Source organism: Haplochromis burtoni, unplaced genomic scaffold (assembly GCF_018398535.1).
Source record: "Haplochromis burtoni strain Fernald_Lab_line unplaced genomic scaffold, NCSU_Asbu1 Contig_440, whole genome shotgun sequence".
NCBI lineage: Eukaryota > Metazoa > Chordata > Actinopteri > Cichliformes > Cichlidae > Haplochromis > Haplochromis burtoni.
The window spans coordinates 317,328-337,832 of NW_024582801.1; the positions used below are offsets into that span (position 1 = coordinate 317,328).

The following is a 20,505-nucleotide window of genomic DNA, read 5'->3' on the forward strand; positions in this document are numbered from 1 at the left end:
TTTCACATATAGTGTGACAGGTGAGACCTGAGTCTGGGAACCGCCCCTGGTGGGCGGAGCTGGTCTTTGCTCCTTTCATAAGCTCAGGTGTGGGCAATTAGGCATTCCTCAGCAAACCTGAAGCTGCGACTGCTTGGTCCAAGTTGGTGTTTTTAAATTTCTTTCAATGAAAGCTTGATGCGGGTCCCCCTAAACTTCTGTTAGAACGGTATGTTACACTAAATGTACCACTTGAGCTCTGGCCGTTGGCAGAGATTTACAGTTATTTGCACCCTTGTAGGTAGGAAATATTGCGTTCCTGTGAGAACAGTGTAGTGGACTTCACCGCCACTGACCCACATTTATAAAGGTGTGACGGGAACTTGTGGACAGGTAATGAAAACGATACAGTTGAGGAATATTTTGTTTTACTGTCCAGCGTAAGTCATCTCCTGCCTTTTATTTACAGAGTACCGAGCTGCTGCTTTGCCAAGTGGATTTCTGCTTTATAAGTTCAATAAAGTTTGGAGAAAAAAAAGAACCTCTTCGGCCGCTCCCTTCTGCCGTATTTTGCGGCAAAATTATCCACACCCACCGCCGCGCTATGAATTGTGGGATATATGGGACCACGAAGCGTGCACCGGACCACGCTTGATATTTGGGGAAATCGACGGCGCATTTGGAGTATGCATTTGAAGTACACTTCGAATTGGGACAGCCATCGTCGCGTGGCGGTGACGTAACCGCACTTGAAATGCGTACTTCAAGCGTGCAGACCCTAAATTGGGACACAGCCACAGACCGGTAACGATCTGTTGCCTGGGGTTTGGGGACCGCTGATCTAGTCTGTGTTAGTTCCTGTTTTATTTTGATAGTCTACGGCTGTATCCCAATTCAGGGTCTGCAGCCTTAAAGTACGCATTTCAAGGCCGATTACATCACAGCGGCGCGCCGAAGGCTGTCCCAATTCAAAGGCTGCTCGAAATGCGGCCCTGAAATGGGTCATTTCCCTTAATTTTAAGGCTGTGGCAGTGTAGACTTCGTGGCCCAACATATCCCAGAATGCATAGCGCGGCGGTGGGTGTGGATAACTTTGCCGAAAAAAAACAGCGGATGAGGGGCACCCGAAGAGTAAACTGTAAGTACTGAATATTATGTCACTTATTTATGTTCAAATGTTTAATAACAAAGAACATTTTGGCCACAGGTTGGCCACATGTCGGCAAAGTTATGTGACATTAGTGACGTTTGTACTAACTTGGTTTTAAAGCCTTTACTTTAAAATATACTCCGTTCAATAGCTGACCTTAATCCTACAGAGAATGACCAAAGCTCATGTAGAAACAAACAAATGAACAAAAGATTTTCTCCTTCATTTCTGTCAAACAAAGCTGTATGACACGTTTCCAGCTGTTAGTATCATGGTTGCTAGGCAACCTGGGCAGCGAAACGGAGGCTAGACCGTCCCATTCCACAAGCCTCGCACTTCCGGCCTTAGCGGTCTTTGAGTACGCGGCCCTTGAGGATCGTTGAGGCTGCGTACTTTAAGGCTGCAGACCCTGAATCGGGATACAGCCTACATCTCGTGTGTGTGTGTGTGTGTGTGTGTTAGTTATCTGCGGTTCCCTCTGTTCTTTGTCATGTTCTTACTAATTGTAGAAAGTGGCTCTGTCTGCTTTCCTGCCTGTCACTGAGTCAGTTTTTGAAGTTGTCACTGTTTAGTTTAGTCTTTTGCCTTTTGTTGTGTTTTTAGTTCATCCTGCGTTTTCGGGTCCACAAATCTGTCTGCCGCACACCTACACCTGCATATACGATGCAAGGTATAAATCTTTATTGATTTTAAAGTGTGTGGGTTATTAACAAGTTATTTGTGGATATTTGTGATCCTCTGAAATTTTGATGCAGATATGAAAAATTTGTTTTCTAATTAGGCCTAAAGGACGTCCAGGTCAGGTAAGTCATCCTGCAGTTCTACAGATCCATAGAGTTTGCATTTGTACAGATATGGGAATATTGTGTTTGCAAGATATTTAAGACGGGTTTTAAGCTGGATATTGTGATTATTAGCATGTGCACTGTAAAATATCACACAGGATTTATATTATAAGACAAATATCATAACATGATTCCAAACCAAAATGCTAAAAAAAAATGAAGACAAAAAGTCATTACAGTTGACAAAGATGAGTTTTTAGCTGCTTTCTAGCAAAGAAAAGTGACACTGACGATAATAGGGAGCCAGTGTGTTTATACACTTGTATTTAATTATTTGTTGTTATTATTAATCTCTGGCTCACTTTCACAGTATGTCTTTGTCCTGTCTCCATTCACTTACACCCAAACAGTCATGGAAGATGGCTACGCCCTCCCTGAGCCTGGTTCGGCTGGAGGTTTCCACCTGTTAAAGGGAAGTTTTTTTCCTTCCTGCTGTCGCCAAAGTGCTTGCTCATAAGGGGTCATATGATTGTGGCTTAAAAGTGATATCTCACTGAATGTCATCTGGGTAGCAGTGATAAGAAACGTAGTTAAAATTTGCTGAAGAAGAACCTATATAACAGAAATTGCAAAGGCCCCAAAACAGCACCTTGTGGCACACCATATTCAGAACAGCCACAGAAAAGAAATAATCCAAAGTAGACTCCAGTATGACCAGTGAGTATGTCAGTCTTTTGAGCAGGAGCTCTGTGGTAGGCAGTAAACAACGTTCCTCCTTAATTCAACTCACATGTGGTTTATTTCTTATCAAAGTTCTCCTTTTTTTTTTTTTTTTTCTTCCCTCCATTCTTATGTGATTGAAATTAATGCTGGTTCAATACAATGAACAAATGCACTGCTGAGGGGCAGCTGTCAATTTCCTACATCACATAAGAAGTCAGACCACCGCAGAATAAAATGTAAAAGGATAGGCAAATATTGTCATATATGAAATTATTTTAGCTTTTTTTTTCACCTCTTATGTTAGTTTTATATTTTTAGAACTTGCGAAACCATTTTGAATTCTACCCGTCCATTTTATTAACTGTTTATCCAACTTGGCGTCACAGAGGCTACCTAGTCTATCCCGGCTCTAACAGGGAAAATATCAGTACACAGTAAAGACATTACCAGGCCATCACAGGGCTAACACGGAGAAACGGGCAACATTCACACACTTTAGAATCACCAGTTAACCAAATAAGCACTTTTAATTTTGCCAAGTCATTCACTCATTCAGCAGCCCTTATTTTTGGTCATGTGACTCTGTTAACCAATGTGATGATACTTTTAAGAAAGCAAATCCAACTGTTGTTACTAACCATGGCTTGGCTTATTTACCGCATGTTGGCCAGCTGCCTCATACAGATTGCGGATGCCAGCACACTCTGTAATATGAATGTAGGGAAAGCAGGTGGTCCAGGTGCTGTTCCAGGATGGGGAATTAACTGAGGAATTCATAATGAATGCACTGTCCACACCTCCTGTAAGACATCCACTAGTGTTGTTCTCAAACAGTCTGTGATAACATGTTTGGCGACAACATGCCAGTTGCTCAAACAGCAAAAATCATGAAATGTCTGGAGGGACTGGTCCTCAGAGACTTTATGGATTCTCTCCAACCTACTGTGGACTCACATCAGTAGTTATACAAAAGTGATGATATCATTTGCATCACCCTCCATGCTCTTTAGCACCACCCAGACAGCAAGGAACAAACGCGTGTCTATTTTTTTGTGTGGATTACAGCTCAGCATTCAACACAGTCATCCAAAACACGACTGTTTGGTCTGCACACAATCTGCAACACACATTTTTCATTTATTATTCTATTGTAAAACTTTCTCAGACAAATGTAATATTTTGTAAGAGTACTAACACTCGCACATAGCGTTGTTCCATCCCATTTTAACGTCATTTAAGCTTACCTGATTGGAACTGTGTGCGAACCTGTTTCTGTGAGTGAGTAAGTGTGTTCCTTTCGAGGTAGTGGACACAATTTAATTTAATTTTATTAGTCGATGACGATAAAGGAATTCTGAATTCTAAATTTCGAAGAAGAGATAACAAACGGTGTCATGGTGACGCTGTGTTGTCATCATGTAATTACAACAAATAGCCACCAGGGGTCTGTAGAACTCAGTGACTGACTTCTGCGCAACAGGAATAAAAGGGATAAAAATATTTCTTCTTTACAGTCCTGAAGTGAATTCAAATTAGGAGGTCACATACAACTACAACAACAACGATGATGATGATGATGATGCATTTTTACTGAATAAGTCTTTGGTGTCTTTTTCATAGCTCTTTCACACATTTTATACTTATCTATATGTGTGTAGGCTCTATGTTTAAACATAATTATGTGCGTTATATTTCATTTTGCAAACTTGCTAAATCTTTTTTTGAAAATGATTTTTGGTATTTAATTTTATTATTATACGTATATGTTAGAATGTGAACAATCGGCTAACAAGGTGAAAAGGTCACTTCTCATCTCACTGTGAGTTCAACTGTGATTATGGGACCGTTTACCGGATCTCGTGGCTTAAAGCAGAGTCTGTTTCCTTGGTGCAAACACGTCACTCACAGGTCACTTTAAAAACCAGCTCCTCTTATTGCAAGAAAGATGTTGTTTTTTTTTAAATCAAAGGCCCAGTATCTATTATTGTCAGTGAATGTGCAGTTTCAGCAAAATAAAATAAGCAATCAAATTCGACGGTTTACGCTTTCTTTGCTTTATCTTTAGATTTATTTATTTTTTTATTTCTCTTAACTATATTTAGCATAAGTAGTAAAATCTGTTGTCCAGTCTAAATGTGTGCCCTCAAAACACACTGTTTAAGGAGTAAGGAAGGAATGACTGTCCTTTAAATGTAACGCCCAGTAGGATTAAGTTCACCTTTAAGGTGATGGTATGAAGAATTGTTGGAGACACGTGATTAAAATCCGGTGAAGTGCTGTGGGGCTGTGGGAGTGTGAGCCTCTGAGCGGCAGACGGAGAAGAGCAGCGTTCGTGGCAGGTAAGATCACGCTGTGTGCATTTACAAGTCAGATGCGGTGTCCTGCTGCACAGGAGGGAGATTTTTTTTTTTTCTCTGTGAGCTTTGACTAAAAACAGCCTTTCCGCGAACAGATTTGTGCTCATATTTTGAATGGCGACGCCTAATGAAGCAGTTTGACACATTATCACGGGATATCTTTGGTCACACCTGCGGGAGAATCGTCCTGCATTTGGTGTGGGAGCAGGCACGCTGACAACCTGTGGATTCCAGCAGCGAGACAAACGCGTCCAGAGTGTTTGCAGCTGATCTGCTGTGTGCCGTGCACGCTGGGTAATTGTGGGAATTTGTGATCCGGTGATAAAGAATCGTCTGAAGGTATTTGCAGATAATGACCTTGTGACGTTGATTAACATGATCTAATAATCATTTTCAAGAAAAAATTAAATTTTTTGTTCGATTAATTGGTGACTGTAAATTGGCTATGCACACGCGAAGTGCTTGAAGTGTATAGAATAAAACACTGCATGAATTTATAGTTTTTGTGAAAATGTGGCTTGTACGACCAGAAAAAAGGCGCTGTGTAAATGCATGTGCATCACAGTTGCAGCAAACTCTGCTTTTTGCGTCTTTTGTTAAGAAATGTGGAAGGAGCGAAAGAACCGCTTCAGGAAACAGCCTTCAGCTGCCGGGAAATGGATGTCATTTATCCATCTCTCTTTTTGTGAACCCTATAGTAGCACCGATATGCACCAGTATAGTCTAATGTTCCACTGGAACTCTACTGGAGGGGCGAAAAATCATTCTGGAGAAAAATGATTCCCTCAGCTGATGTTTTGATGATGCTGCGTCTGAAGCTTTGTCCACATATCAAGGGAATTGCTTGCTGTGTGTGGATTTTTTTTGAAGGGGACGCTGGTTGCTGTGGTGGACGTTGTAGGCACTTCTGCACAGATGATCATCTTGCATATTTCCCACTCCGTCTTCTGCTCTAACTTGGTCCCCACCGCAGTTATTTCACCTGTGATCTCTTTAAGTTACTTTCATGCTCTGTCTTTTCTGCATAACCTCTAGTCTCATCCTGTATGTGCACCGCTTAACAGTAAACAGCAACATTAGAATCACATCTTACTCAATCAGCCATTTGTGTACGCAGTGTCCTGTGCATGTAGATCCTGTCATCATGGAAGAGAACACTCAAAAGTGCTCATAATGGCACAACAGAGCTACTGGTTTGCCTCACTGTTGGTTTAAGGGTTTTCCTTTTAATGTACAGTTAAAATGTTATAAAATGAGTGTTTGTCTCAACCCCAAAAATCCAGTATCGATCGGTCTGACTCCGCTTTTTAATTTCTGGTACAGCAGGTAGAGTTGGGCTGTCTTTTCTTTGCCCTGTTTTAGTCATAACACAAAGCACAGCAGCTTGCTTCAATTCTGTACTGAACGTGTCAATGTTTTTTGGTGTTTTCATCAAACCTTCAGCTCCAGAGGAAATAATCACATTTCTCAGACTTCCAAACAAATGCTGTAAGTTGTACGCACACATTTTTTTCAGTTTTCTTGTGGGAGTCAGAGGGTGTAAGAAAAGGGAAAAAAATCTTAATGGAATGGTGTGCAACCTCTTTGCTGGTTGCCTAGCAACTTCATTCAGTGCATTCACATGCACTTTAGGTTCACACTGCATGAGAAACCGGGTTACTGTAATTGGAGCATGGAGTTAGAGGCACCTTATTTTCTGGGTGTCTGCTTCTGGTGCCTGAAAAGTCATCTTCAGTAGTGACAGATGATTGTATTCCTAAATAATTCCAACCTCTTACAGTCTGAATAACTTTTGATTACGTGAATGTTTAACTTTTTCTAACTGAATACATAAATGAATAAATTAGGCATGGTAGGGAATCTGGCTTTATTTGACTTCTACTTAGACAGCTTGCTGTTGAAGGCTTCAGCTTTGGGTTCTGCACCAGTATCTGCTTAGGCTGCATAGCAGGTCCAAAGGACTTTGTTAGTAACCACAAGTAATGACAAGAATGTAGACAACTTCTCTGCTTGGTGCCAAGTTTGCTCATTACTGTCATCAGTGTGCTGCTAAAACAGTACATCTCTCATTCTCGAGTTGATTTTCAGTATTTGGCACTTGTCAGCCGACGGTGCAGCATATGTGTCATCCACCTATAGGAGGGTATTCCTTGCCTGAGAAAGCATACAGACTAAAAGTTGCACAGGTTAGGAACGTCGGCTGGTGGCTCTTAGCTTCCTTTGCTCTTTGAATTACGCTGGCAGCAGGCTGGCGTGCTGTCGATGATATGCACAGCAGCAGGGTCTTTCAAGTGTTAAATCACAGTCTCATCCGTCAGATTCAGCTTCCTGTAGCTGATGCTTGATTAGTCACTGACTTGAAATGAAGAACAGCGTGCACGCTCATCATCATCATCACCACGCCGAGTTTATCTCAGAGGCCCGTTGCATTCTTTGTCCGAATTCTTCAAAGATCTTCATGAGAACCAGACTCATCTTCTTACTGCCTTTTCGTGATACTTTACACTTTTTTTTTGTCCAATCAGAAGAACTTAAAGTATGTATTGGCAGTTTGCATGTAGAAGCTTTTTTTTTCTTTTCTTCATTGTCTCATATGTGAAAAATGGATATGTGTGACATGTGCTTGGTATCATATAGGCTCAAAAACCCAACCATTCAGCTTTTCAGTGTTTGCCTCACAGCAGGAAAAAATGTGGAATGTTGTGGGACAGCTTTTAAAAACAGCAGATAATATAATCATACATACAGGAGCTCTCAAAAGGTGCTTTTAATTGCTTTAATTGCACAGAAAATAAAGAAGTTAGTGTTCCTCCAGCATATTTTTTTTTTTCTCCCGGTTTGTCCATCATGATTGGCTACCACAAAATAGAAACTAAAAACTTGATTTGCTGATCCTCTTTTTTGTTTGTTTTAAATGTAGGGTGTAACACCGGTCCAGGAAATGCCAGAGTGTGCTTGACCAAAGAAGATGCCGCCCCTCTTTAATGAAAGTACAGGTAGGAGAAGTGAGCTCCTAAACGTGTAATAATTCAGAAAGGTTCAGAGGACTCTGTTTGATTTGTTTATGTTTTCCAGTTTGCATGTGCCCTCATCACACTTTAATTAAAAAACAGATTTTAATTAGCAAAGTGGAAGTCAGAAAGAGAATAGTCAAATTAGCGGTGTTATGATTGGTGTTACTGCTGAAACGCTTCCCATAAATAACAGAAAACAAAGGATATGTCATTATATTTTCTCAGTGAGTGAGCTGTTTTGCTCTAGATCAGCAGTCAAAATATCAAACACATTCGCTTTATAATGATATAAGGAGGATAAAATGTTTGGCACTTTCGCCTAGTAAATGATTTATGACTAATTAATTAACTCAAAGTGAATCAGAACAAAAGAAAGTGAAATTCGAGGCTCATGTTTTGATGCCAGCAACACAACTTACCTTCTTGACACAAAACTTTAGTGCTGTAGTCTGGCAGACACCTTTCCTACAGCTGACGGAGTGTCCTGCGATTGAACCTTGACCCCAGGTAACTCCTCCCACCTGTCAGCTGTAGAGTGGCTTTAGATCACATGAGTCCTCCCCCTCACCACTCCTCTACCTTGCTCACCCGTGCATGCCCGGACATGCTGTGAAACACTGAGAGAGGGTGGAGACAAAAAAAACAAAACAAGAAAAACCGGAAGGCATGAGAGAGAGCGAGAGAGAGATATGGGGGGGTGGTTGAGGGAAGGCAAAGATCCGTGGGTGTGGGAAAGGGAAAAAAAATGTCATGCTACAGCTGCAGTTTTGGGTCGATTCTCAAAAAAGAAGCAGGACAGAAAGTGAGAGAAGAGGGGAAACTGTGGCTGTAATTGGAGCACACGGAGGGCGACTCAGACAGGGGAGGGGGTGAGATACATGCCATTAAGTCAGCGAGAAACATGCTGTCATTGACTCATTCCTCATTTCCTTCTCCCTCTTTCTTGATATCTGACAGAGCAGCTCCATGATCCCCCACGAGAAGCATGGTGAACTGTAGCATTTCAGACTCGGCGACACAAAGATCAAGACGTTGAGAGAGAATGAAGAGGTGCACCTTTCCTGACTTAACCTTTTTCTGACTCTTTTTTTTTTTGGTCAGCCTTACACCTTGGGACCTACGGGAGAAAGACAACTAGCGATAATAATCGGCTGATGCAACACTTTCAGAAACTGACAAGCTAAAGAAATATCCAGTTATTGCCTAGAGCTGTCACACACACACCGGCTGCAGCTGTACCACAAAGAGGAGTGGAGTTAGTCACCGAGTATGGGATGTGACATTCACAGTGCTAAGTTGTCCCCTGGATGTCAGGACCCCAGGAACAAATGAGCAGCAGTGGATTTGGCAGCAGCTCCAGCTTGCTTCAGGGCCGGCGTTTTTATTGCCGGGAATGGGCCCTGGACAAGCTGCGTCGCTGCCTGGACGCCCGCTCGGGGCCCGGGCAAGCTCCCGGGATCCTGGTAACGGGGGGACCTGGTGCCGGGAAGACAGCTCTGTGCACCGAGGTGGTGTCCCCCACCTCAAAGGCAGGGCTGGCAGTTGGGTTGGCACAGCGTTGCCTTGCGGCCCACTTCTGCCAGAGGGAGGACCAGACGAGTACAGTGCTGTGGAGGTTTGTCCTGGGCTTGGTGGAACAGCTGAGGGCTTCTCCTCTCCTCTCTCCAGGGTACGAAGAGCTCCTTAACAGCCCATCTGTATCCTCTTCCCTGGAGCCTCTCACGTGTCAAAGAGACCCTAATGAGACCTTCAAGAGGTTTGTACCATGTTTTTTTTTTTTTTTTTTTGTTTGTTTGTTTTTTTCTTTGTTTTGGTGTCCTACAAAAAGTCAGCGCTTCCATCTTTTGAGATCAGTTTTGTTGAAACACATCAGTGGGAAATTTCCCACTTCTTCTAAATGAAAGGGAAAAGAAAGTTGCCTGAAACAAATCCAGGTGCTCAGCGTGTATGTGCACGTTCAAGGGTATGGCTCATGCCCAGCTCATCACAGCAGAATTTATGTGGGGGTCTGTAAATCATGACGCTGATGATGAAAGCCGGAGCAAAGTTCCGACTTTGTGCATGGGAAAAGCGGTTTATCAGATTCCAAAATCAATGAAAACAGGCCGACAGAGTCCTGGCACTGCAGCTCGGTGCTGTTGTATAAGTGGCCTGTTTGAGTATTTAGTTTTAAATGTAGCTGTTAACAGATCGTGTATTTACAATGATGTTATCTGTTTACTGTCAACCTGCTGATGACCCATTTTGTGTTTTGTTAACATGATGATCTTAACTCTATGCAACACTGAAGCTATGAAATTCAATCCGTGACCATCCGGTTATCTGACAGCATCTAGGTTAGGGCTGTTATTGTTTGAATCCATGCATTGAAATCTATATAACTTTTTTTGTTTTGTGGCAGAAAGTCTGAAATTCTATTAATTTTATTGCATGAAAGATTAAAGTAGTAAGCTAAACGTCATTTCCAACACTTGCTGAGTTGCCAGAGTTGGTATGAGCTCCTGTAATTGGGGGAAGGACTAGCAGAGTTAGTTGTGGACATCTCACAAAGCCACCTTACCTTCGACCTTTTACTTGGATGGACTCGGCTTGGGTTTGAATTCACGGGTTTCCAGTGTTAACACATTTTGCAAAGCTCCCTTTTCATTGTTTGCAGTTCGGTGAAGCTGAAGTTTTTCCCACATCTCCAGTTAAGATCACTGAGCTCAAAAACAGTAGTGCTGTCTGGTCTGTCTTCTGAGAGAGGACCACCCTAAATACCATGATCCAATAGATAAAAAGTGAGCTGAATAAAGGCTGCTGTCATAAAGTAATGTGCATGTAAAGAGTGAAGCTGCCTCACTCTCAAAACAAAAACGGAGTAAAGCACGAGCAGCTGTTCATGTTGTGGGAAAATGCTCCAGCAGAGCTTAAAGGTTATCTTTGTTTTTGTCTAAATAAAGGTGGCTTTCTGCAGGTGTTTAGACTCTCAGCAGGCAGTTAACTGCCTCAGAGTCTGTACATGTAAAAGCTGCAGTGAGCGGCAAACAGAAGCCGGGACAGTCGCAGGAAAAGTGTGCAGCAGCCATTCTTCCTCGTCTTATATTTATGTCTCCCCCTCATAATGCCGCCCATTCACAACACACAATGGGGCCTCCAGTGAATGAACGCTGCAGTGTTATTTACAACATAACATCCTTTCAGAGATGGAGGGGGGAGGGAGGGAATTGAGGGGGACAAAGAGGTGAAAAAATGCCTCCGGCTCCCCGGTGACCGTCTCGGCACCGGTCAGCGAGGTCACTCTCCTCTCTGAGACTTTGACACGTTGCCGGTGTGTTTGCTTTGCGGTGAGTCGGAGCGCTGCACTCCTCCTCTGTTTGCTCTCCTCTGGTGTGAAGTGCTGAGCTGAATTGCACATTCCCCTCAGACTGGCTCGCAGCCAGCAGCTGTTTGTGTTGGGGGGGCTCTTTTGAGAGAAGGTGGCCGCGGGTGAAGCTCCACTGTGTCAGGACACCCATGGACAAATTGAAGAAACGTGGATTTGAATTGGCAGTGAAAGAGAAGGAAAATAAGCCTGTGTGTAGTGCAGTGCTCCCTCTGTCTGGGTCTGTTCGCCAAACTGGTGTCTTATATTGATTTTAATCCGAGCCATAGAAACAACTGTTCAATACTGGGTCGTGCCCTTTTTGGTGTTCGCGCTAACCTAAGTGCCAAGATGGGAAAATGTATCATTTCAGACACACGAGCTGACTGTTCACTCAGTCACTGGACACTTGTGGCTATGCTAGCTTCTTGGGAGACACATAATCTGATGACAAAGTGCTACAGACGCTGGACTTCCCATGACAGCAGTAATGACAGTCAACAGCAGGACAAATGGGCGGCTTGTAGTGAAGCTCTTTCTAAGTAAGCTCAGTAATAGGTGGTGAATTGTGTTGAACATCTTTCATATCAGTTCGAGTAAAGCCACCATATTTTAAAGTGCACATAGCATTGGCTGCAATGTCCTGTGTGTGTAAGAAAATATATTAAAAGTATACAATACAAATACAGTTGTCTCTACAGGATTTATCCAACTAGATCACCCATGTTAAATGACTGTGTCACCTGAATGAAAGAATTACCCTTCCTCCTCCTCACATCAGAGTGTTGGACTGCTGAGGGAGTGTTGTTTTAATCAGATAACTAAAAGCGCGCAGTGCTATGATAAGCTTGTCATAACCTAGCTGAAATCGTCACTCAGAGCAGGATGTCGCTCTTCTTTTTACTGCGTAATATACTTGATAATAAAGGTAGAGTCTATTATCTGGTTAGCTAAGTCTTGAAATATTAGTGACCTCAAGACATTGCAAAAGACCTTTTGTAAGCAGCTTTGATGATTCATCAAATAAAGCCACAATCTCACAAAACTACCAGTGGCTGCTCCCAGCCTATCAAATCTGAGGATTTGCTTCCTTTTATTAATTCAAACCCTACTCACGAAAAGCTATTTAATTTCAAAATAACAGATACATTAACTGATCATATAAACTTGGGAACTGTTTGGGGTGGTGCCATTTGTTTCAGAACATGCATATAATCCTGTTTGTTTTAGTGTCTCATCCAGGCATGAGATAACTATTAGGCCTATCGCTCGCCAAAGTCTAATCGTTATAGAGATGACTAATTTTTGTATATATATTTAAAGTGGTGAAACTTCTCCTCCCACTCCTTATTATGTACATATGAATCCAGAGCTGATTGATTCTTGACCCCTGAGTTTAAGCAGTTAGAGACTCAGCTTACTTTAGATTGTTTAAGTCTGAGTGAAACTCTTTTGAGGTAGTTTTTTAAAAAAAATATATAATGTTGAATATGTGACATTATTTTGAGATTAAAGTTTTTCTCCTCTTGACCTTTTACTTCTAAAACAAACAAACCAAAAAGACAACAACTGTTAAATCCATTAGATGAAAACCTGTTTGGCCTCTAATGGTACCTGGACCTTGTGGTCATTTTTAAACACAGACATTAACACTAATGACAGCTCACATACAAACCCACACCCTGTGTTTGTTGCAGGATAAGGCATTTTTGCCAGCTGTAAAGCTCTTCTGAAAACTAGCGCTGTGCAATACTGCACATCGTGGCATCGATCGGATACCAAGTAATTCCAAGTAGTGTTGCTGATAATAGCGCTGATGCTTTAAATTTATAAAGCCAGCTTATGAGCTTATGTAGGGAAGAGCAGTGTGTCATGACCTATGAGGTAAATTTTAAGTACCTTTAGGCGACTGTTGTTGTGATTTGGTGCTATTAAAAATAAAACTGAATTGAATAATCATCCATCCATCCATTCGCTTCCGCTTATCCTTTTCAGGGTCGCGGGGGGCGCTGGAGCCTATCCCAGCTGTCATAGGGCGAAAGGCAGGGTACACCCTGGACAGGTCGCCAGTCTGTCGCAGGGCCAACACATAGGGACAGACAACCATTCACACTCACATTCATTCGCACATTCACACCTAGTGGCAATTTGGATTGTCCAATTAACCTATCCCCACAAGCTGCATGTCTTTGAATGGTGGGAGGAAGCCGGAGTACCCAGAGAGAACCCACGCAAACACGGGGCGAACATGCAAACTCCACACAGAAAGACCCCGGCCTGATGGTGGAATTGAACTCAGGACCTTCTTGCTGTGCGGCAACAGTGCTAACCACCGTGCCACCGTGCCCCGAATTGAATAATCATATATTTGCAAATTCTGAACACATTTTATAACAACTAAATCACCGCACTACATGCTGAACTTGGATGGAAACAAAGTATTGATCCTCTTGTGCTAGTATCAATCTGATACCAATACCAGTACTGGCATTGATTCGATATTGGTATTGTACTATCAATATTTGGAAATTTGAATGATCCCTCAAGGGGTGTCACTTTTTTCCCCAGGTGAGAAGCTTTGGTATAATACTGCTGCTGACCTGCACCAATGACACGGAAGTGCAGCCACTGTGATTGGACATCAGGGTCAAGAAGTTCAGTGGTGTCTTTGCCGTGCATCAATAATAATAATAATAATAATAATAATAATAATAATAATAATAATAATAATAATAATAATATGTGAAAAGAATTGCCAGTTTGATAGCGTGTGTGAGAGAGAGACCAGGGTGGAGCTGGAAATTCACATGTTCCATTAACCTGAGTCACCATCAGATCACAGCAGGGTGTGGGTGCTGACCGCAGTGATTAAAAGGCAGTGACGCCGCTATTTTAGCTTTAGCCAAGTTTGTAATTGTTTTATGGTTTTGCAGCTTGTTCCGGTGTTTAATGAAAGTGTGGGGTGTGGGGCTAAATTGCTGTTTAGTTCTCTTGATTACAGTTTGATGTCTGTGTTAACAGGTTAACATGAGAGTCGGCTTTAATTTTACTGCAGAAGCATCTGATAGCAGTTGTCCTGGTTGACTCTTGTTTACCCACTTGTAGTTTGGATTTGACCTAAATTACTGTGAAAGTGTAAATGGAATTGCTTAGTTTGCCTGACATTTGCTTACTTTTTTTTTTATTGAGTTCTTTTTCAAAGGCTGAATGAAACTGATTATGACTCCAGTATTACTGAAGATTCAACATATGCAAAACAATGAAAAAACTTCCATAAAATGCAGTAAAAAATTAAACTCCACACTTTAAGTAAAGATGCCTAAAGTCGCAGCAAAGTCTGACTGTCACTCCCAGTGACTCACACTGACAATGTGTGAAAGATCTAATCTGCTTTGTTGGCACAAACGAGTGTTCGCAATGTTACTTTTCTTTTTCAACTCTATTATCAACCCACGAATCCTGCTGTTATTACATTGTCTTAAGTGTAATGTCTTGCACTGTGTGTCTGCCTCTTCCTCGCATGTCCTTAGAGCAGTGTTGGAACCCCTGTCGGACCTTCCTCCTCCTGCCCAGACTCTGATGATGGTTATAGACTCACTGGACGTAGAATATGGACCAAGGGAAGGAGTTAGGAAGAGTGGCTCCATTGCAGAGCTTTTAGCCTGCAGTCAACACCTGCTGCCCAGCTGGTTGCTGCTCGTCTGTTCGGTCCGCCGCCAAAACAAGGCCCTGTGCAAGATGTTCTCAAGTATGTACATACTTCTCTTATAAGATTATGCAATATATTACAAAATAAATAAATGCGATCAGTTACATGTGAACACAAGATGACATATGGGTTGGTTAGGGTGTGGCCATAATTGTGCAGTGAAATCACTATTTTTGTCATCTAAAAATGCACTGACAAACACTGATCAAGTAGTTTAATTGGCTGTTCACTGCAATACAGTAAACAAACAAGAATTTTCAAAATTTCTATCGAGGTGCTACTTAGGTCTGTGAAGGTTCTCAGTCATCCAGCTCATCGTAGAAGCTCGGAAAGAAAAGCCTCTGGACTCTCTTAAGTTGCCTGAAGATGTTTCACCTCTCATCCGAGAAGCTTCTTCAGTTCTAGGGTCAAACGGTGGAGAGTCCCAGATTTAAGCCCTGTGGGAGTGTCCCCCCAAGAGAGACAATTGTCCCCCTAATGCTCCTCTACCTAATCACACGAGCCAAGGTGTGAAGACGGGTGTCGGTCACAATCAGGTGAAACGTCTTCAGCAACTTAAAGAAGTCCAGACGCTTTTCTTTCCAAGCTCCTTAGACCAGGTGCTACTTAGCTTAGCACCTCAGGCAACACCCTAACGTGGTTTTATTTCTACAACTGCTAAGCACATTCTCCATTTTGCCACATTAAAAGTGGAACTTTATACCAAATCATCCAGGACTTAGATAAATTGTTAGCTGGAGGTCTACCATTACACTAGAACAACCTGGCATAGAGTTTTCAAACTAAGAAGCAAAAAAAAAAAAAAAGCATCACATAAAACTGAAAAAATGCAAAACCTAAAGAAAACTGTAGATAGAATCCATGAGGAATATAAAAAACCAAACAACTGTCCTATCTGTTTGTAGGTTTTCGTAAACTCTGTCTGGATGATCTGCGGAAGCCTCCAGCAGTCCGTGACGTACAGCAGTACATCCTCTGTCGTCTGGATGAAGAAGCAGCGCTTCGTCGACAGCTCACCCCTGATACCGCTGATATGCTGAATCTTCTGCACATCAAAAGTGGCGGCTGCTTTCTTTTTCTTCAGCGTGTTCTGGACTGTGTGGCAGCTTCGCTGGTGGGTCTGCGAGAGATCCGGGACATCCCCGGGACTCTCAACGGACTCTACCTTTGGCTGTGCCAGAGATTGTTCCCCCGAGGGCGCTTCATCTACGTAAGGCCTCTCCTCAATGCCCTCTTGGCTGCCCCGAGGCCCCTAACACCCCAGCAGCTATTCATGGCAGTCTGGACTCAGGACACCTTATTAAGTCTTCAGGACTTTGAGAACAAACTCCAAACCCTCTCTGCGCTCCTAATCGATGGAACCGGAGGCACCAAACTAATTTTTCATGCAAGCTTTACAGAGTGGCTGACAGATGTTAAGTACTGCACACAGAAATACCTGTGTAGCAGAACAGAAGGTCATAGCATGCTTGCATCATCTCTGACTCTACAGGGACCTAACCTTGACGTTGAGGAAACTTGCCAGCTAGCCACACACTTAATTTGCTCAGGGCACCATAAAGATAAACCTGCATTTTTGGCACTGTGGATGCTGTGGGCAGGTGTACGTGCTCTTAACCCCACCTGCAGTAAAGCACTTGCCACATCCTTAGCTCAGCTTCCTGTTTCAGTGAGTCAGGATGTTGCTCAATTGCTGATGAGAAGTGGACTAGTCTCTCGAACTCTTTTTTCTGGAGCAGACTCAAGCGATGCAATGCATAGTGTAGGTAAAGAAGGAATTAATGTGCAACAGACACTTGAAAGGGAGACGTCTATAAAGGACCTGCTTGCCAGTGGCATGTCTGTAAACCAGCCTGGTTCTACAGATGGACAGACTCTGCTTGCTAGTGCAGCCCACGAGGGTTCTGCAAATTTAGCTAAACTTCTCCTTTCACATGGCTCTGATCCACTCATCAGTGATCATCAGGGTCAAACGCCACTGACTTTAGCCTCCAGGCAGGGTCACGTCAAAGTGTTGTCTGAACTCCTGGAATGGGCCAAGAGCCAGGACCAAAAAACTGCAGTACAGATGATGGAGCATGTTGACAATGAAGGATGGACAGCGTTGCGCTCTGCAGCTTGGGGTGGACACGCTGAGGCTGTCCATCTACTGCTGGATGCAGGAGCAGATGTAGATGGATGTGACAGCGAGGGCCGAACTGCTCTCAGAGCTGCTGCATGGGGCGGTCATGATGAAATTGTTCTCACACTACTGGACTATGGGGCTCAAGTTGACAAAGCTGATAGCAAGGACCGCACACCACTTATCGCAGCTGCCTATATGGGACATCATGAAGCAGTGGCAATATTGTTGGACCATAATGCACGTGTTGATTTGGCTGATGGAGATGGGCGCACTGCTCTGTCAGTTGCAGCTGTCTGTGTCCCTACAGCAGCAGGGGTCAAAGGTTTTGGAGAGGTAGCAAGTCTGTTACTGGAGCATGGAGCAGATCCAGGGCACAGAGACCATGATGGAATGACACCGCTTCTTCTTGCATCCTATGAGGGCCATGAAGATGTAGTCGAGCTTTTGTTAGAAGCTGGTGCTGACGTAGATGAAACTGCTGGACCTGACGGCAGTGTGCCTGCTGCTGCTGCTGTTACTCCCCTCCTGGCAGCAGCAGCAATGGGACACATGAAGACCGTGTCACGGCTGCTTTTCTGGGGAGCGGCTGTGGATGCCATTGATTGTGAAGGCAGGACGGCACTATGTCTAGCAGCAGCCAGAGGGAGCGTAGAGGTTGTCCGTACATTGCTGGACCGAGGCCTGGATGAGAACCATAAAGATGATCTTGGCTGGACTCCATTGCACGCTGCTGCGTGTGAAGGACATCGTGCAGTTTGTGCCATTTTGACAGAAGAAGGCAGCATGGCACGAGTTGGAGAGATGGACATCGAGGGACGCACTCCCCTTATACTAGCTGCCCAAGAAGGCCATTGGAGCACTGCCAAACTTCTATTAGACAGACAGCCTCCCATTGACCACAGGGCCTATGATGGGCATTCTGCCTTGAGTGCTGCACTCCTGGAGGGCAATGCTGATGTTGCAGAGCTGCTTATGAAACGAGGGGCTGATACTGATGTCCGGGATGCCGAAGGGCGTCCTTTGCTCTACCTCCTAGTATTGGAGGGTCACCTTGATATGGCTACTCTCCTAATTGAGAAAGGGGGTGTTCCTCTGGAGTCCAGAGACTCTGAGGGCCGTACAGCGCTTCATGTGGCTTCCTGGCAAGGATTTGTAGAGATTGTAGACCTACTTTTAAGACACGGGGCGAATCCCAATGCACAAGATGCAGAGGGGAGACCACCAATACATTCAGTGGCTTGGACAGGACACGCTAAAGTAGGACATCGCCTCCTAGAAGCCAGTGGCATCAATATAAACCTTGCTTGCCATCAGGGGGCAACAGCTCTGAGCATCGCTGCCCAGGAGGGACATGCTAACATCGTTGCAATGCTTCTAGAAAGAGGCTCAAATCCCAATCACATGGATAAATATGGCCGCAGTCCGGTCAAAGTGGCTGGGAAACATGGACACTATAACATTGTCAGGATGTTGGAGAGCTATGGAGCCAAGCCATATCTAGGTGTGTTGCCTAACTCTAGTACTGTATCCCCTTCAAAATCCAACATGATCTCATCTTTAGGAATCTCAGAAAGTAGTGGAGGTGAAGTAACTGCTGCAACCTCATCGTCCTCGGTTTCTTCTCCAGGATCCACTGCAGAACGATTCCACTCCATGCAGAGCTCCCAAACCTCATCGACCTGCCACTCACTGGCCACGGTGCAGACGGTGCCAGCTGACAGCCTCAGCTTTATACAGCAGATCCAACAGCACTCACTGCCCCGCAGTCGTAGCCGTAATTCCACCCTCCCTCCACCAGGGGGCTCGGGCATAGGCAGTCTCCACGGAAGCGGTAAGAGGCAACCCAAAGGCAGCCCTCCCCCTACTGTGTGCACAGTCACTGCCATAGTGCATAATTACGAATTGCCTCAGAAAGACCTATCATCTGGACTTGAATATCATGACAAAATAAACAAACAAAGCTCAAATTTAATAAAAACAGAGAGGACTAATTACACAGGTGGTAAATGGAACTCTGTAATGGCTTCACTTGGGATAATGCCAGGACAGGACCAACCGCTAGGTGCTAAAAACCGAGAGAACGCTCCTCTCGGATACCCGTACAGGCTTCAGAACCCACTTCAAGAGGAAGCTTGGGATTCTAAACCCCAGAAGAACATTTTGTCACCGGTTTGCTACAGCTTTTCCCCCGTCCCACCCTGTAGTGCCTTGCCAGATGATGTAATGCTCACTATGACAACCACAGACCCACAGCTTAATCTCAAACGGGCCATCAAACTGCAGTTTGAGGGTCCCACCAGTGTAGCCTTACACAAGAGAGAGACGCCTCTGTGACTGGTACTCAAGTAAGTTGCCTAAGTTAGCATTGACTAGACTTTCTTCACAACCTTTTTACTGTACTGTGGCTCAGTGATGTAAATAATTCAACTGTCAGCAGCAAAAATGCAAACATAGTAACTGTCAAACCAAATTCATTTTAGTTCAAGGGTGTCAGTGAGAATAAAATTGACAGGATCAAGTCTTTGATAGGTGACTTGGTTAATTAGATAAATTAGATGGTGAGACTGTTATTTTGAAGTCCATTTATCAATCTGTTTTCTTATTTAATTCAGGATTGTAGGGGTCCTGGAGCCTATCCCAGCTGTTACTGGGCGGGAGGTCGAGCACACCCGGGACAGTTTAACAGTTGATCACTGAGCTAACAGACAGCCATTCATACCCAGATTCAAAAGAGTAAAAATTACTAATTGATCTAAAGTAATTAAGTGGAGAGAACCACACACTTACACTGCACAGCACTTATTTCCCCTTTCTTTTTTATTCACATGCTAATGATTTTCTTTCTTTTAGGTGGAGTGGGACATTTTATGTTCAAGGAGATGGCAGTTTTTTTTTTTTGTTTTTTTTTTTTTTGGCAGTGATTCACTGGGTTCAAATGAGAGGAAATCATTCCTTTTTTTTAGCATCCTTTCAGAAAACCAGAGGAAGAAGAGACTGAATGACATTAAAGCCTTTGTTTCTTTTTGTTTTACCTGTTGTGTGGGAGGAGCAGAGCACATCCTTACAGACAAAATCATGCTGATATATTTAGTGTAAAGCATGACTTGGATGTTATTTTTCTATGATAGCATACTTTTGATCGGCACTGGTCTGACAAAAAATACCTTTTTACTATTTTATTTTTATTTATTTTACCCCGTAGAGCCATTATAGAGTAATGGTTGAGGTTTTTTTGTTTGTTTTTGTTTTTAAACAGTCATGTTCAAGAGCTTTAAGCTTGTGGCCTTGACCTTTTAGGGAAGCCTTTGGTATTTGCTATA

The 20,505-nt window shown here is 43.4% G+C and overlaps 1 protein-coding gene across 12 annotated transcripts; it reads left to right on the plus strand.

Annotated features, from left to right (window-relative positions):
• The first annotated feature begins 49 nt into the window (after positions 1 to 49).
• On the plus strand, positions 50 to 20,096 carry ankrd50l (ankyrin repeat domain 50-like). Of its 12 annotated transcripts, none has more exons than XM_014340948.2 (10): positions 51 to 372; positions 1,733 to 1,799; positions 1,911 to 1,932; positions 2,325 to 4,976; positions 5,090 to 5,333; positions 7,915 to 7,990; positions 8,966 to 9,764; positions 14,882 to 15,099; positions 15,966 to 19,530; positions 20,036 to 20,096. In XM_014340948.2, exons 7-9 carry the CDS (start codon positions 9,316 to 9,318, stop codon positions 19,517 to 19,519), a joined length of 4,221 nt encoding a protein of 1,406 aa, XP_014196434.1. In that variant the 5' UTR covers positions 51 to 372; positions 1,733 to 1,799; positions 1,911 to 1,932; positions 2,325 to 4,976; positions 5,090 to 5,333; positions 7,915 to 7,990; positions 8,966 to 9,315; the 3' UTR covers positions 19,520 to 19,530; positions 20,036 to 20,096. The 12 variants fall into 12 exon arrangements, with proteins under 12 accessions (XP_014196436.1, XP_014196434.1, XP_042069333.1 ...); XM_042213399.1 differs by having other exon boundaries at positions 51 to 208; positions 281 to 372; positions 2,325 to 5,333; XM_014340950.2 differs by having other exon boundaries at positions 50 to 372; positions 2,325 to 5,333; positions 19,798 to 20,096.
• Positions 20,097 to 20,505: the final 409 nt, after the last annotated feature.

What these genes read in the sequence shown, in the direction of transcription:
- ankrd50l (XM_014340950.2), top strand. Translation starts at nt 9,316, where the DNA reads ATGTCAGGACCCCAGGAACAAATGAGCAGCAGTGGATTTGGCAGCAGC. An exon ending in CCTAATGAGACCTTCAAGAG is followed by an intron (nt 9,765 to 14,881) that starts GTTTGTACCATG and finishes GCATGTCCTTAG; the next exon opens with AGCAGTGTTGGAACCCCTGT. An exon ending in CCTGTGCAAGATGTTCTCAA is followed by an intron (nt 15,100 to 15,965) that starts GTATGTACATAC and finishes ATCTGTTTGTAG; the next exon opens with GTTTTCGTAAACTCTGTCTG.